Genomic DNA, 13,909 nt, shown 5'->3' on the forward strand with positions numbered 1-13,909 from the left:
ATTGTAAAAGTTTTAAACGTAAGTAGCATACTTCCACGTACTTAGCTCTAAATGCTACTCTAAATGTACATTTATCCATACAAAATTCGTCACCTAAATGCAACTAAATGCAACTCCATTTTTGCATTAAGAATCTAAATGCTAAAAGCAACCCTGTGATCTTCCAAAATTTCCACGATTCGAACATGGTTTAATGATAAAAAGTGGCAACATTGCTTTTTCGTGTATACAGTGATATACATATTTAAATTAACTGATGAATTAAGTTGGATTTAATTTTTTTAAGCACATGGCAACTGTCCTAAATACAGTTTAGAACTAAATTACTTTCAAAACCATTTCGATTGATTCCAATCTTTTGACAGTCCATTTAACTTATGAAATAATTTGAGCTTAATTTTTGCAACAAAAAAAATCAAATGTTCAGCTCAAAGATTTCTTAACACTTGTTCTGTTGATAACCATATGTTAAAATTTCATGTAACTTGTGTATAATTACTTAATTAATTAGTGTTTAAGAGGTATAGAAGTGTCCAGATTTGGTCTGGTAGACCCCAAAAGAATAAAAACATGAAAAATATAAAAAAAATTCAAAACACTAAGCTAAATCGAGGAATTACAAGCAGTGGTAAGGTAATCGAAATAGCCCTTCAGGCTTGTAAGATCTAACAAAATCTAGGAAAAAACTTAAAATAATTTCTTGATATAAAAAATATATTCTAGTTCTTCATACAAATGTAACCACAATTATGTACATATAATAAGAACATCTACATAGTGAAGAAAACTAAAAAATTGTAAAAGTTTTAAACGTAAATAGCATACTTCCACGTACTTAGCTCTAAATGCTACTCTAAATGTACATTTATCCATACAAAATTCGTCACCTAAATGCAACTAATTGCAACTCCATTTTTGCATTAAGAATCTAAATGCTAAAAGCAACCCTGTGATCTTCCAAAATTTCCACGATTCGAACATGGTTTAATGATAAAAAGTGGCAACCTTGCTTTTTCGTGTATACAGTGACTAGCTGCGTTTCAGTGATCGCCGATCGAGATTTCATTTATTATTTTACATTATTTGGATAAAGTAAAGTTACACCAATTCAACATCGATGTGATGCTGATAGAAATCTGGATCAATTTGTTATCAACTCTGTTTGTTTTTTTTCCTAATTAAGTGAGGAAATTTTAATTGACAGCACCGACAAATGAATATATACACGAACAAATGTTCGGTTATGGTTAAAGCAATTCAAGTTTTTGTATTGAATTTTTGGTCTCAAATTTATTTTTTTCCTTTTCAGTAGGGTTTTTTGCACGTTATCTTATGCGTGAGAAGTGATCGTAATAGATACGGATATGAATAAGCGACTGGAACGGCTGTTTCTCAAAAGCATAAGATTTCGAACTCGCGTAAATGTACATTTGCTAAATGCGATAGCATGAACGCTCTTCGAAAACATCTATTCGAAAGTGCTAAATGTTGCATTTTAAATGCAGCAAAAACGCTGCCGTAGTAATGTAAAAATACATATGCATACATCGATGTACTTACATGCATGCATACACATACATACATATGCATATGTCGATGTATGCACTTAATAATTAGAATAATTAAATACGTATGCGAAGGAATTTAGAACAAATATTTAGTAAGTAACGGCACGGCGAAGTTGCGTATTTTTGTAGGATCCACTCGCGTAAAAAAAAAACATTTATATATATATGTGACCTGGTCTACGAAAAGGGAGCTTACGTGCGAAAACTAGTTTTCTGTGAAAAAGCTGTTAAAAGTAAGCAACTCGTTTCGTCAGTTCCTCATTATCTCGTTAATTGTTCTCCGCGCCGGACGTCCAGTAAGTGTTGTTGTTGGTCCAGTAAGTGTTGTTGTTGGTCCAGTAAGTGTTGTTGTTGGTCGGAATATTATTATAGTTCATCGTGTAAGTTGCTAGTGGGGAACATTTAAAAAAGTAACACTGAAGAAGTGACGTTTACTGTTTCTGTTGATTATCGTCTTCGCATTTCGCATGAAATGAAACATGAGTGTTGATGAGGAGTTCAGTGCCGTATACCGACAATATTTCCATGAAAAGGATGATGAAAACTATGAAGAGAGCGATGATGATGAAGACGAAGGATGTGTATCTCAGGCAGAAGATGATACCGAACAAACTTTTGTTAAGATGGACCTGTATGTTGTTGATGTAAAGGAGGAGGAGCTGGTAACAAAATTTCTGTCAAAAGATTGTTGTAATAATGAATGCCATACACTGATACCACGGGAAATGATCGAGAGTACGCGGAACAATTGTTTAGAGATGTCGAAAAATGAACTTGATTTAGTGATACCAGAGAACTTAGATAGATAGAGAAGGTGCAAATTTTTGGAACGTAAAATTGTTTGGCTGAAAAATAAATCCATGGAATATCACCACAGCGCGATTAACATTCCAAGAAGAGTTAACAGAGAAAAATGTAAATTTCTGTTATGATAATGTTATATTTGTTGCAAGTGTCTGGCTATGTGTAGCTAGGTTGCAGGTGAATGCAGAAACGTATTCATGTATATTTTTTTTATAAAATTAAATAAATTAATATAGTTAAATTTTATTAAATGTACTTTTATATTAGTTAAAATTGCTGATTTGCATTTCTGCATGACCATTTGTTAAATATAATTTATTCAGTAGTTAATGTTGCTAAAAACTTAAAAAGCATCTGTTCAAGTTCGCTTCTTGTACGAGTATTATATTATGTAAATAGTAAAAATGCATGTTAGTTAAAAAAATTATAAAATTGGTTTTTTCACATACTCACTTTAAAGATGGACGCATTAACAAAAAAATGTATAAAGCAATGTGTTTGTTAACTTCTGTTAACTGTTTTTTGACTTTTACTGCAATACTCGTAGATATTATTTGTAAATAATAGTTCTGGAGTCAAATGCAAATCCATTTCCCAGGCATGCGCATATGGATGCTTGTAGTACATACAGATGCGATCAACTAATTAGCAACGAAATTCAAAATGATATTGTTTACAAATTATGCTTATTTATTTATTTTTAATAATTTCCTTTAAAATATAATTCAATCTATAACAGAAACCACAATAATAAAAGTTTAAAAGCTTGCACAATTTGCAAAATAATTAATCAAACTTCAAAAAATTGTTATAAAAATTTAAAAATTTTTAGTTAGAATATTTAGAAAATTTTCGGGTATGCAGCTTTGTAGTCCATTCAATCAAGTACACAAAAGTCCAAGTTTCTAGTCGTTAAAAATTACCGTTGATTTCTTAGAATTTTTTTTTTGTGGAGGGTGTTCGCATTTTCTTCCATATAACACATGAACCAATTTTTTTTTGTATGAAAAATAAACAGCAACACCCCAACAAAAAAATCTAAAAAATCAACGGTAATTTTTCACAACTTGAAACTTGCACTTTCTTATAATATAATTGAATGGACTACAATACTGCATTCCCGAAAATGTATTAAATATTCAAATAAAAAATTTGGATGACCATTTCTTGAAGGTTGATTCATTTTTTTGCAATTTGTGCAAGCTTTTAAACTTTTATTATTGTGGTTTCTGTTCCAGATTGAATTATATATTTTAAATGAAAATCATTAAAAATAAATAAACATAATTTGTTGATGGCAGCTGAATGTATGTATGTATGTACTTACATATGTAATATGTACCCCATACACATACTCCAAAATCATTTATTGATAACGTTCTTGCACCTGCACATAATATTACATATATGTAAGTACATACTAACTTTCTTCTTATTTGGGGCTGACAAACTTTAACTTAAGAGTCGACTTTATTTCGTCTACTAATATGCCCCAATAGTTTTGGAGTCAAATGAAAATGCATTTCCCACGCATACATATATGTATCTATATGTACTACATGCTCCATTAATTGACAACGTTTTTGCATGCATATATAAGTACATCCATACATTCGTGCATATTGCTGTCTAAGTACCACGCACATATATACAAATGTACATATGTACAACTCACGGCAGCATACATACACACATACATAATTACACGCATATTCAAATACAACAATACCTACCCTGCAAAAAATTGTGCGACTAATCTCTAAAGAGAGTATTTCGAGATTACTCTCAATCGGGGACAATAGGGCATTAATTAGTCGCAACTAGTCTCAAACGGGTACTAATGAAGATCAATTACTCTCGACTCATCTCTTATGGGTATAATTGGAGATCAATTAGTCCCCAACTCATCTCTAACGGGTACTATTAAGGATTTAATGATATGTACGCACTTAGTCAATGCAATTTCATGTGCGGCGTTGGCACGCAGAGAGGGTATTCGCCTAACAAAACTGAGCACCCCGGTTCGAATTTCAGCTGGCGCAAATTTTTATTTTTATTTTTTAAAAGTGACTAGTCGCTTTTTATACCCGTTCGGGTATAAATGTGAACAATTAGTCTCTTCATAGGACATGCTCGAACAAAAGCGAACAGTTCATTCCATATAAAGGGATCAAAAGTGGTATTAGTCGCATGCTCATTTGCGATTGCTCCCGGAGTCATCCCGGATTAGTCCCATTTTTTGCAGGGTATTTCATTCATAAACGCATGCGCATACCGCATATTTCTCAAGGCCAAGTAAATTCATCCATAAAAACAACCGCAGCACATCTCCCCGCAAATTCATCACCAACAAGCGCAACTTTGTCAATCCGACACAAAAATTCTAAAATCTTAAAATGAAGAAATCTCGGCCAGCCAAGTGAAAAGTGGCAATTATTTCTCTATAACCAGTAAAATAAGTTATCTCGAATCTTGGCAATTTTTGGTAATTTTTGACAAAACACTCTATTTCTCTGTTCCATACCAATATTTCAATCATTAACTAGTATTTTAAAGTGTCATTTTAATAAACATTAAATAAAAGTGTACGTTTTCTGCAGGAAAATACATTAATTTTTTTTTAATAAAATCAAAACTTCTAAAATCACAAACATATGTGGTTTTATCGGAAGTTCACAGATGTAACGTGGCAACTTAGCTCGTTTTCACATTTTTCGGTCCGAAATTGTAAAATTTTTGTCCATGACGCGCCACGATTTTTGTACAGGTGGGTCAATGTGCCTTGAACACCATTTACATATATACAAAAAAATTATTTTATTTATTTTTTAATATTAAAAATGTCTATACTTCAAAGCGTTTATAAAAGTATATTTACATATATGCACGGACGATTTTTAATATTTTTCATCCGTAAGCAAATCTTCAGTACCATAAAAGATACAAACACATCAAAGTACAAGCAATGCAATGTCCAAGCTAGTGCTACTCCACTGTAGATGTGTATATGAATGTATGCCTGTATGCGTGTAAAAAATGTCAATTCCAGTTGGTTTTTAACACATTTTAGCGGACATAGTTTTTTTGGTTTCAGCTGGTTCCAACTGTTAATGAAGCACAATTTTTATGGTTAATCTTGATGAAAGTTACATGTAGCGTCGAGAACATGGTTACATGCAGAATTCTAAATTAATTAATATTCTTCTCCATATAAAATGTACGAGTATGGCTTTATTAAATGTAAACTTATGCGAAAACCTAAATATTTCGTCAACCAAGGGTTAATTTTGGTGGCGTCGTGGCAATTCGCAGAAATTTAATAATTTGTCAGGGGTTGTATGATGGCGAGGGGAAGACGAAAGCAGTACAATCGTACATATGTATGCACATATTCACATTTATTAATGCATACATATTTATTCGTTTGTCTTTTTGAATATATGAAGAATTTCATATATGTAGTGATTTAGAGATTGGAATTTGAATGATGTACTGTAGCGCGTATGCTAGAGGCGATGCGACTTTTTGGCGTCTCGCCGTTTGTCTTGGTTCAAATCCCGGACGGACCAAGTAATAAATTTTTTATTTTTTTTTTAATTGTCATATCCATATTCGATTTTAAATTTTACTATTAGCTTTATTTAAAATAATATAAATGGATATGTAGGTACAAACGCATGCATAATTTCACATAATCGCTCAAATACGCCAAAAGTTACTGAAAGCTTTATTGTAAATGTTTTCACTAAAATATTAGTTATTGGAATTAAAATTTTATGCGAATCCTACTTTAATTCCCATTTTTAGAAAGCGCAAGTATGTATATGTTCATGCCACAAAAATTATTTCATAAGTAGGTAATTTCAAACACACATACATAGGTATGAACACTGGCAATCGAAAGTGAGTGCATCCTGTTTTTTGTTTAATATTTGCAATGTTTTTAAGTTAAACTTTTATGTTATTTTCGACGGGAATTGCGGTTTTATGCATATAGCAAGTGCAATTTGTAAAAAATAGCGATAATTTTTTTTTATTTGTTTGCAAACGGTCATGCGCATTTTATTCTACAAGAAATTCCCTTTTATTTGGTAAAAAGTGCAAAAAGCCGTCAGCAATAAAAAATCATTAAAAATCAACCCGATTTTTTAGCCGCTTAAAACTTGATCTGGTTCCACTAGAATTAATAAACCAATCTATCTGCGTACTCAAAATTTTTCTAAAAACTCAGATTAAACAGGTCAAAATTTAGACGAGAATTCGTTGAATTTTTCTATGTTCAGTGTAAAGTTTGAAAGTTTGACTTATGTAGTTTTAATTAAAGCATGAACCACATTTTTATAAAAAGATAATAAAAAAAATTTAATTGAAAAACATTGCAAATATTAAGCAAAAAACACCATGCACTCAATTTTGATTGCCAGTATATGTATGCATGTACATATGTGTGTAAACTTTATGCCAAACTATCATTATTTTAAATTGTATTTGCATCTTCATAAAAGGAGAACAAGATAAAAAATTTAACAAAAATTACAAATTAATGAAAATTATGTGAAGATTTACCATATTTTCGTTTATTTGCTCACAAAGAACATCACATTTCATGTTGCTCAACATTGTATTATGTTATCAACATTAAATTCAACAGAATTTTTACATTCCGACTTGAACTTTTCTGACGCTGTTAATTTTTCGTCCGCGAATAGTTTCCACTTTCAGTTTGCACCTTCTCTATCTATCTAAGTTCTCTGGTGATACTAAGTCACATCGAAGCTGGAATTATGAGTAACGAAAAGCTAGAAAGTGTATCCGCAAAGCTTGCTGGGCGGAAGAAATATGGACAGAGACAGGATACAGAAGTTATGAGGCATAGAATTCAATTTACCTTCTACAGAGTACCTGTTTGTCGTTCGTTTTTCCTTTTTGTACATGCCTGTACGACGAAGCGTTACGAAAATTTAGTACGTCATTTTCACGCACAGGGTGTAACAGTGCGCCAACACGGACTGGCAAATAAACCGAGTACACATCCAAAGTCATTTAAACCGTTTTAAATACGTTTTTCTAGTGTATAATCATGTCTTTATAGCTTATAATTCAATGTATTTTGTTCATTACCAATAAATTATATTTTGTCGTATTTTTACTCTTCTTTCTCTACATTTTTAGTACACTTCTAAGCAAGTTAGGATTTTCTGCTTTTAACCACGTGAAAAAGCATCTCATCTTCCATCCGAATCAACCAAAAAGTGAAAACTGATTTTTTGACTCCTAAGCCCCCTTTCCGTAGACCAGGTCACATATATATATAACAAATTTGAAGTGGTGCATTCTAGATTCGAAGAATTTAATTATAAAAAACAAGAAAACCAGAATATGCAAACGTACAGCTTTTATATGTGTATATAACCTTCGCAGCCTATCCCCACCATGCCACCAGGATACAACGAAGGGCCTTTCAGCGTTTCCGGATGCAAGGGTAAGTCATTTTGAGTTCACACCCTGTAGTCAAATGTACTAGTTCTAAACTACCTCACAACTAGTATGAACCGCATGCCCAACAGAGGCAGAAATACGTGAGTGCGAAGAGCTTGAAATGCTGGCCGACAGGAGGAATGCCCGAAAATTTTACCGGAGAGTTAGGCGACTTACGGAAGGTTTAAAGACCGGGGCGCACTCCTGTAAGAACAATAATGGCGACCTAGTAACTGATGTCCAGAGCGTACTTAAATTATGGAGGGAACACTTTTCCGCCCTACTAAATGGTAGCAGCACGGAAAGTTGTGGAGAAGAAGAACCCGAGCCCGCAGTCGATGATGACGGAGTCGACGTTCCACCGCCTGACTATGACGAGGTACGTATAGCAATAACGCGGCTGAAAAACAACAAAGCCGCTGGAGCTGACAGCCTGCCAGCTGAGCTATTCAAGTACGGCGGCGAGGAGTTGATAAGGTGCATGCATCAACTCTTGTGCAGAATATGGTCAGATGAACGCATGCCCGACGACTGGAATTTAAGTGTGCTCTGCCCAATCCACAAGAAAGGTGACCCCGCCATTCGCGCCAACTACCGCGGGATCAGCCTTCTAAGCATAGGTTACAAGGTCTTATCGAGCGTATTGTGTGAAAGACTGAAGCCCACCGTCAATGAACTAATTGGGCCTTATCAGTGTGGCTTTAGACCTGGCAAATCCACCATAGACCAGGTATTCACAATACGCCAAATCTTGGAAAAGACCCGCGAGAAAAGGATCGACACTCACCACCTATTTGTCGACTTTAAAGCCGCTTTTGACAGCACTAAAAGGAGTTGCCTATACGCCGCTATGTCTGAATTTGGCATCCCCTCAAAACTCATACGGCTGTGTAAAATGACGTTGAGCAATACCACCAGCTCCGTCAGAATTGAAAAAGACCTCTCCGAGCCGTTCGCCACAAAACGGGGTTTCAGACAGGGCGACTCCCTTTCATGTGACTTCTTTAATCTGATGTTGGAGAAGATAATAAGAGCTGCAGAACTGAACCGCTCAGGAACAATTTACTACAAGAGCGTGCAATTGCTGGCTTATGCCGATGACATCGACATCATCGGTAACAAAAACCGCGAAGTCTGTTCTGCCTTTTCCAAGTTGGATAGGGAAGCAAAGCGCATGGGTCTGGTGGTAAACGAGGACAAGACGAAGTATCTCCTGCCATCAAACAAACAGTCAGCACATTCGCGCCTTGGCTCCCACGTCACTGTTGACAGTTACAATTTCGAGAAAGTAGAGAATTTCGTTTACTTGGGAACCAGCATTAACACCGATAATAATGTCAGCATTGAAATCCAACGTAGAATCACTCTTGCCAACAAGTGCTACTTTGGACTGAGTAGGCAATTCAGGAGTAAAGTCCTCTCTCGACGTACGAAAACCACGCTCTATAAGTCACTCATCATGCCCGTGCTGGTATATGGCGCAGAAGCATGGACAATGACAACATCCGATGAGGCGGCTCTGGGGTGTTTGAGAGAAAGATTTTGCGGAAGATTTACGGTCCTTTACGCGTTGGCGACGGCGAGTACCGCAGACGATGGAACGATGAGCTGTATGAGCTTTACAACGATATGGACATAGTGCAGCGAAGTAAAATACAGCGGCTCCGCTGGCTTGGTCATGTCGTTCGAATGGACACCGACGCTCCAGCTCTGAAAGTATTCAACTCGGACCCCGCTGGTGGTAGCAGAGGAAGAGGGAGACCCCCACTGCGATGGAAAGATCAGGTGAGGCACAGAGGAGAAACGACTGGCGTGCTTTGCTGAACTCGGCCAAAATCGCTTAGGCGGTTACAGCGCCAAAAAAGAAGAAGAAGAAGAGGTTCAAGATTGTGGGTTTTGATTAATAGCACTGAGGATTTGGCAATAACCTCTTTCATCTATGGACTTAGGCACTCCGCACATTATGCACCTAATCAAAGGAGAGAGTCAAGTTTTCTGAAGTAGCCCACCAAAAGTTGTCTTTTCGTTTTTTATAAGTAAGTATGAGTAAATATATGAGAAGTTGGTAAAAAATTCAATTGTTAAAAAAAAATCATTTTTTTATAAAAAAAAATTGGAAATTTTGCAAACTGACCACCTAATTTTGTTGCTCAATAAGTTTTCTAATTGCTGTCAAAAATGCATAACATTCGCTGAAATATTGCAAAAAGTGTAAAAGCCTGCCTTAAAGTTTGTTTGCAAATAACTCGTCGAAAAATTAAAATTAGCGCAAAAGCTTTGGTGTCAATATTGCACACCATGCAAACTTTCGAAATCGTCCAATGAAATTTAAAAAATTTAAAAGTCATCTTTTGGTGGCCTACTTCAGAAAACTTTACTCAGAGTAGATAATCGTTTCGTCATTCCGAAACGAATGCATGACGACTCGACTTCTGCACACTTGCGCGCCCTGCATAAAAGCTGTAATACGGTTGACAAACGGGCTCGATTATTTGCATAAACAGCCTTTATTTGCTTTGACTCATGCATTTTCTTCTTTAAAATGCGCATAAGCAGCAGTGTTGCCGCGCCGTCTCAAGAAAATGTATCACCGACCAAGCCAAAAATGTATCCAAATGTATCCAATTTTCTTTTTTTACGTATCCATCTCATAATTAGTAAGAAAACCAAACATTTTAAAGAAAAAAGACATTTAACCCATCCTAAGGACTTGAAATACATGTATATATATTTTTATTTTTCATAAAATCAAACAATTGTAATTTAAATTTATAAATTACATTTTTTATGCATAAGTATTTTGCAAAGTAAATATAATAAATAGTAATTAATATGTTAAATTTGTACATGTACACTCTAAAAAGTTCATGTAAAACTACTAATGAAAAGTATCTATTTTTCAACAAGAATCTGTATAAATATACCTATAAGATGTTCAGGATTTGATTTTGAACTTGAGATCTTTAAAATATACACATAAATATACTCTTCAAATGTTTAAAAATGCAAAGATTTTTAAACTAAAAATACATTTTCTATTAATAAAAAGCATTAGGGGCTCACATTTACTCTAGTTTAAACATTTTATGTGTAATTTTACTCTTCGCGACAAATTTGGTATGTAAAAGTGAACAGGCAATGTTTAATTTTATTACACGGTGTGCAAATTAGGAGGAAACTGGATACCTCTCCTAATATGCGCAAATAAACAAAAAAAATAAAGTGTATTTAAAGACTTTTCAGTAAAATTCATAAGAATTTCCTTAAATAAATCAAATTTAGTTTTTAAACAGTGTATTTTAACCTACATCGAGATCTTTCTTTTAAATTAACAAATTAAAATATCTTCTTTTTGGTTGTTTGTGTTTCCGACAGGGTAGGAGTATGATGTATTGTGGAACGACTTTCCGTCATCCCTTGTCAAATTTGGTTTGGAGACAAACCGGTTTCGGCGTTGTGACATCTTCATTGTCATTTGCACATATGCACATAATTATTTTGACCTAACAGACGGCAGTTATGTGGATAAACGAGCCGCAAGGTCGTGAGTTCGAGTCCCACGGCCAGTTGAATTTTCATTTATTTCGTTTGTTCTTTATTTTTTTACGTTGCTTTCAGTTGGTTGTTGTTGACTTTTTATTAAAATTCAACTCTAAAAATTTAAATTACCTAATAGTAAAATAAAAAATGTGATATAAAATAAAGCAAATGAAAATAAAATAAATAAAGTTAAATATATAGATCAAATAAAATAAAAAAATATAAAATAATATAAAATATAAAATAAAATATATATAAAAACAAAAAATTTTTTCGCAATCGCTCCAACCGAGGATCGAACCTGGTAGCTACAGGCTTGTAGCCCGTAACTCTTACCACATGGCTACCGCGGACGCGGAACTCGCGTCCTTTGTTTGCTTACTTGTACAAAAGACAATAGCTGGCCGTTTTTACCAGTGTTGTCAACGAAAACTGCCCGGATCCGAGTTAATTCCCAAATATTTCGTGCATTTGTTCGGCTGCTTATGCGCATTTTAAAGAGGAAAATGCATGAGTCAAAGCAAATAAAGGCTGTTTATGCAAATAAGCGAGCCCGTTTGTCAACCGAATAAATCACCAACTAATAAACATATTCTAACTTCGCACTTCCGCAAATATTTTTGCAGCGAAATATTGCATAATTGCTTGTGGTTTAATACAATTTGCACAAATTTTGGCACGAAATCGGTTATATTCAATTATTTCCTATAGAAATGGCAAATAATTTTTACTTCCAAGACAAAAAAGTAAACAACTGACGATTTTAAAACGGCAAGCGCCTTTTTGGGCGCTCCGATTCATGAAGCTTTTATGATTTGGCGAAAACATGATTATAAATCGTAATGTACAGAGCTTCATTGAAATACATGCGTTCGGCATAAAAGCTTCACACTTTAGTATGCCAAAACGATTACACAACTACGATTCGGCGCTTAATGTGCGGAGTGCCTTACGGGGCAATATTTATTGTAAAGGCATTCCATTCACATATCTCACGTACGATGCAAGAAAAACATTTTTCCTTTGAATCGAATACTTTAAGCATTGTTGACGCTATTTCCATTTAAATGAGGAAATAGCATAACTTACTTCATTTCGAAAATTTTGTTGAGTTTATTTCGTTTTAGAAAAGGTAATAAATAAATAATAACACCTTAGTTACAATTTTAGTGAATAGTTCTCGCAAATAATGCTATTTTGTGGTTGAAAGCACTTGATCGCCGGCAGAAACTAATCAACTTCTGTGCGAAAGCCACAGCAAAAGGAAAGGAAATAGTTGTTCATTAAGGATTTGTCTGAAATATCGTTATTTAAACTCGCCACTGTACACTCAATTTGTAAAAATCACCTTTTTCACTTAATTGTTAGTTTGTTGCACTTTGTGGTAAATTTTCGTTTCGCTTATGATGTCACATCAAAGCAGCCGGCTGTCAAACTCAAACCAAAAAAGATAGCGAAATGTTGAGGGCGCAATCATCTTTTCTGTAATTCTTGTTACAGCACTACATTTACAAGTAGTGATAGAACGATATGAGTACCGAGTACAGAATATCGACATTTTTCATGAGTACTGAGTAGTATCGGGAACTCGATACTTATTGACAAGTACCGAGTAAAGATGGCGAATACTAAAAAGTATCGACGAGCTAAAAACTTTTCCAAGTAAAAACTTTTTTAAGGCCTAGACAAAGATTTCGATCTTTCAATTAAATCGAAAAATTAAAAAAAAAAACAAGTAGGAGTAGCGCTGTCTTCGGATATGCCGAAGGCTTCATACCTTTCATGAACATCTGCAAATTTTACTTTGACAGATTACTGCTTTTGAATACATCTGCATACATCGATAGAGGAGTTACATACTTATATAAAAAATCGCATCTAAACAATCAGAGGTATGGAAGATATACTTTATATGGCACCAATCTAAGTGATTTTCACTGCTATGTGATCGGTATGTAAACCGGTAACACAATTTATTGGGTTTAGTTTCCTACATAAAGGAGATATATGGCAAAAACTGGTATCTGAACAATCAGTGCTATTGGAGATAAAGCTTATACAGCATAGATTTTCATGATTTTCTCAGTAGACTTTGTATTATTATTTATAAAATATCTTAGTCAAATAAAGAAGTTTTACAGTAAAATCCCATATCTGAACAATCACACTGTAAGTATTCTGTTAATAATGAGTGAAAATGGTGCGATATTTCATGTTCCTAGCTGCATAATGGGAGGAGTTTTGATAAAAGACCTCATATCTGAACAATCAGTTGTATGGGGTCTGCAGGTTATAGTGACCCGATCTTTGTTACTTTCACTGTAAGTCTTCTGTTGATAATGAGTGAAAACAGCGCGCAATTTCATGGTCCTAGCTACATAAATGGATGAATTATAACGAAAAATCTCATATCTGAACAATCAGTTGCATGGAAGCTACAGGTTATAGTTACCCGATCTTTTTAATTTTCACTGTAAGTTTTCTGTTGATAATTATTGAAAACAGGGCGGAATTTCATG

At 34.4% G+C, this 13,909-nt stretch overlaps 1 protein-coding gene across 1 annotated transcript; it reads left to right on the forward strand.

Moving 5' to 3' along the window:
- The first annotated feature begins 2,174 nt into the window (after positions 1-2,174).
- On the forward strand, positions 2,175-7,429 carry LOC118750421. The gene is made up of 2 exons (XM_036485139.1): positions 2,175-2,350; positions 7,127-7,429. The coding sequence occupies exons 1-2, from the start codon at positions 2,192-2,194 to the stop codon at positions 7,427-7,429; spliced, it is 462 nt and encodes a 153-aa protein (XP_036341032.1). The 5' UTR covers positions 2,175-2,191.
- Positions 7,430-13,909: the final 6,480 nt, after the last annotated feature.

This window comes from Rhagoletis pomonella, unplaced genomic scaffold (genome assembly GCF_013731165.1).
Source record: "Rhagoletis pomonella isolate Grant_MI unplaced genomic scaffold, Rhpom_1.0 Rhpom_scaffold_00230, whole genome shotgun sequence".
Taxonomy (NCBI): domain Eukaryota; kingdom Metazoa; phylum Arthropoda; class Insecta; order Diptera; family Tephritidae; genus Rhagoletis; species Rhagoletis pomonella.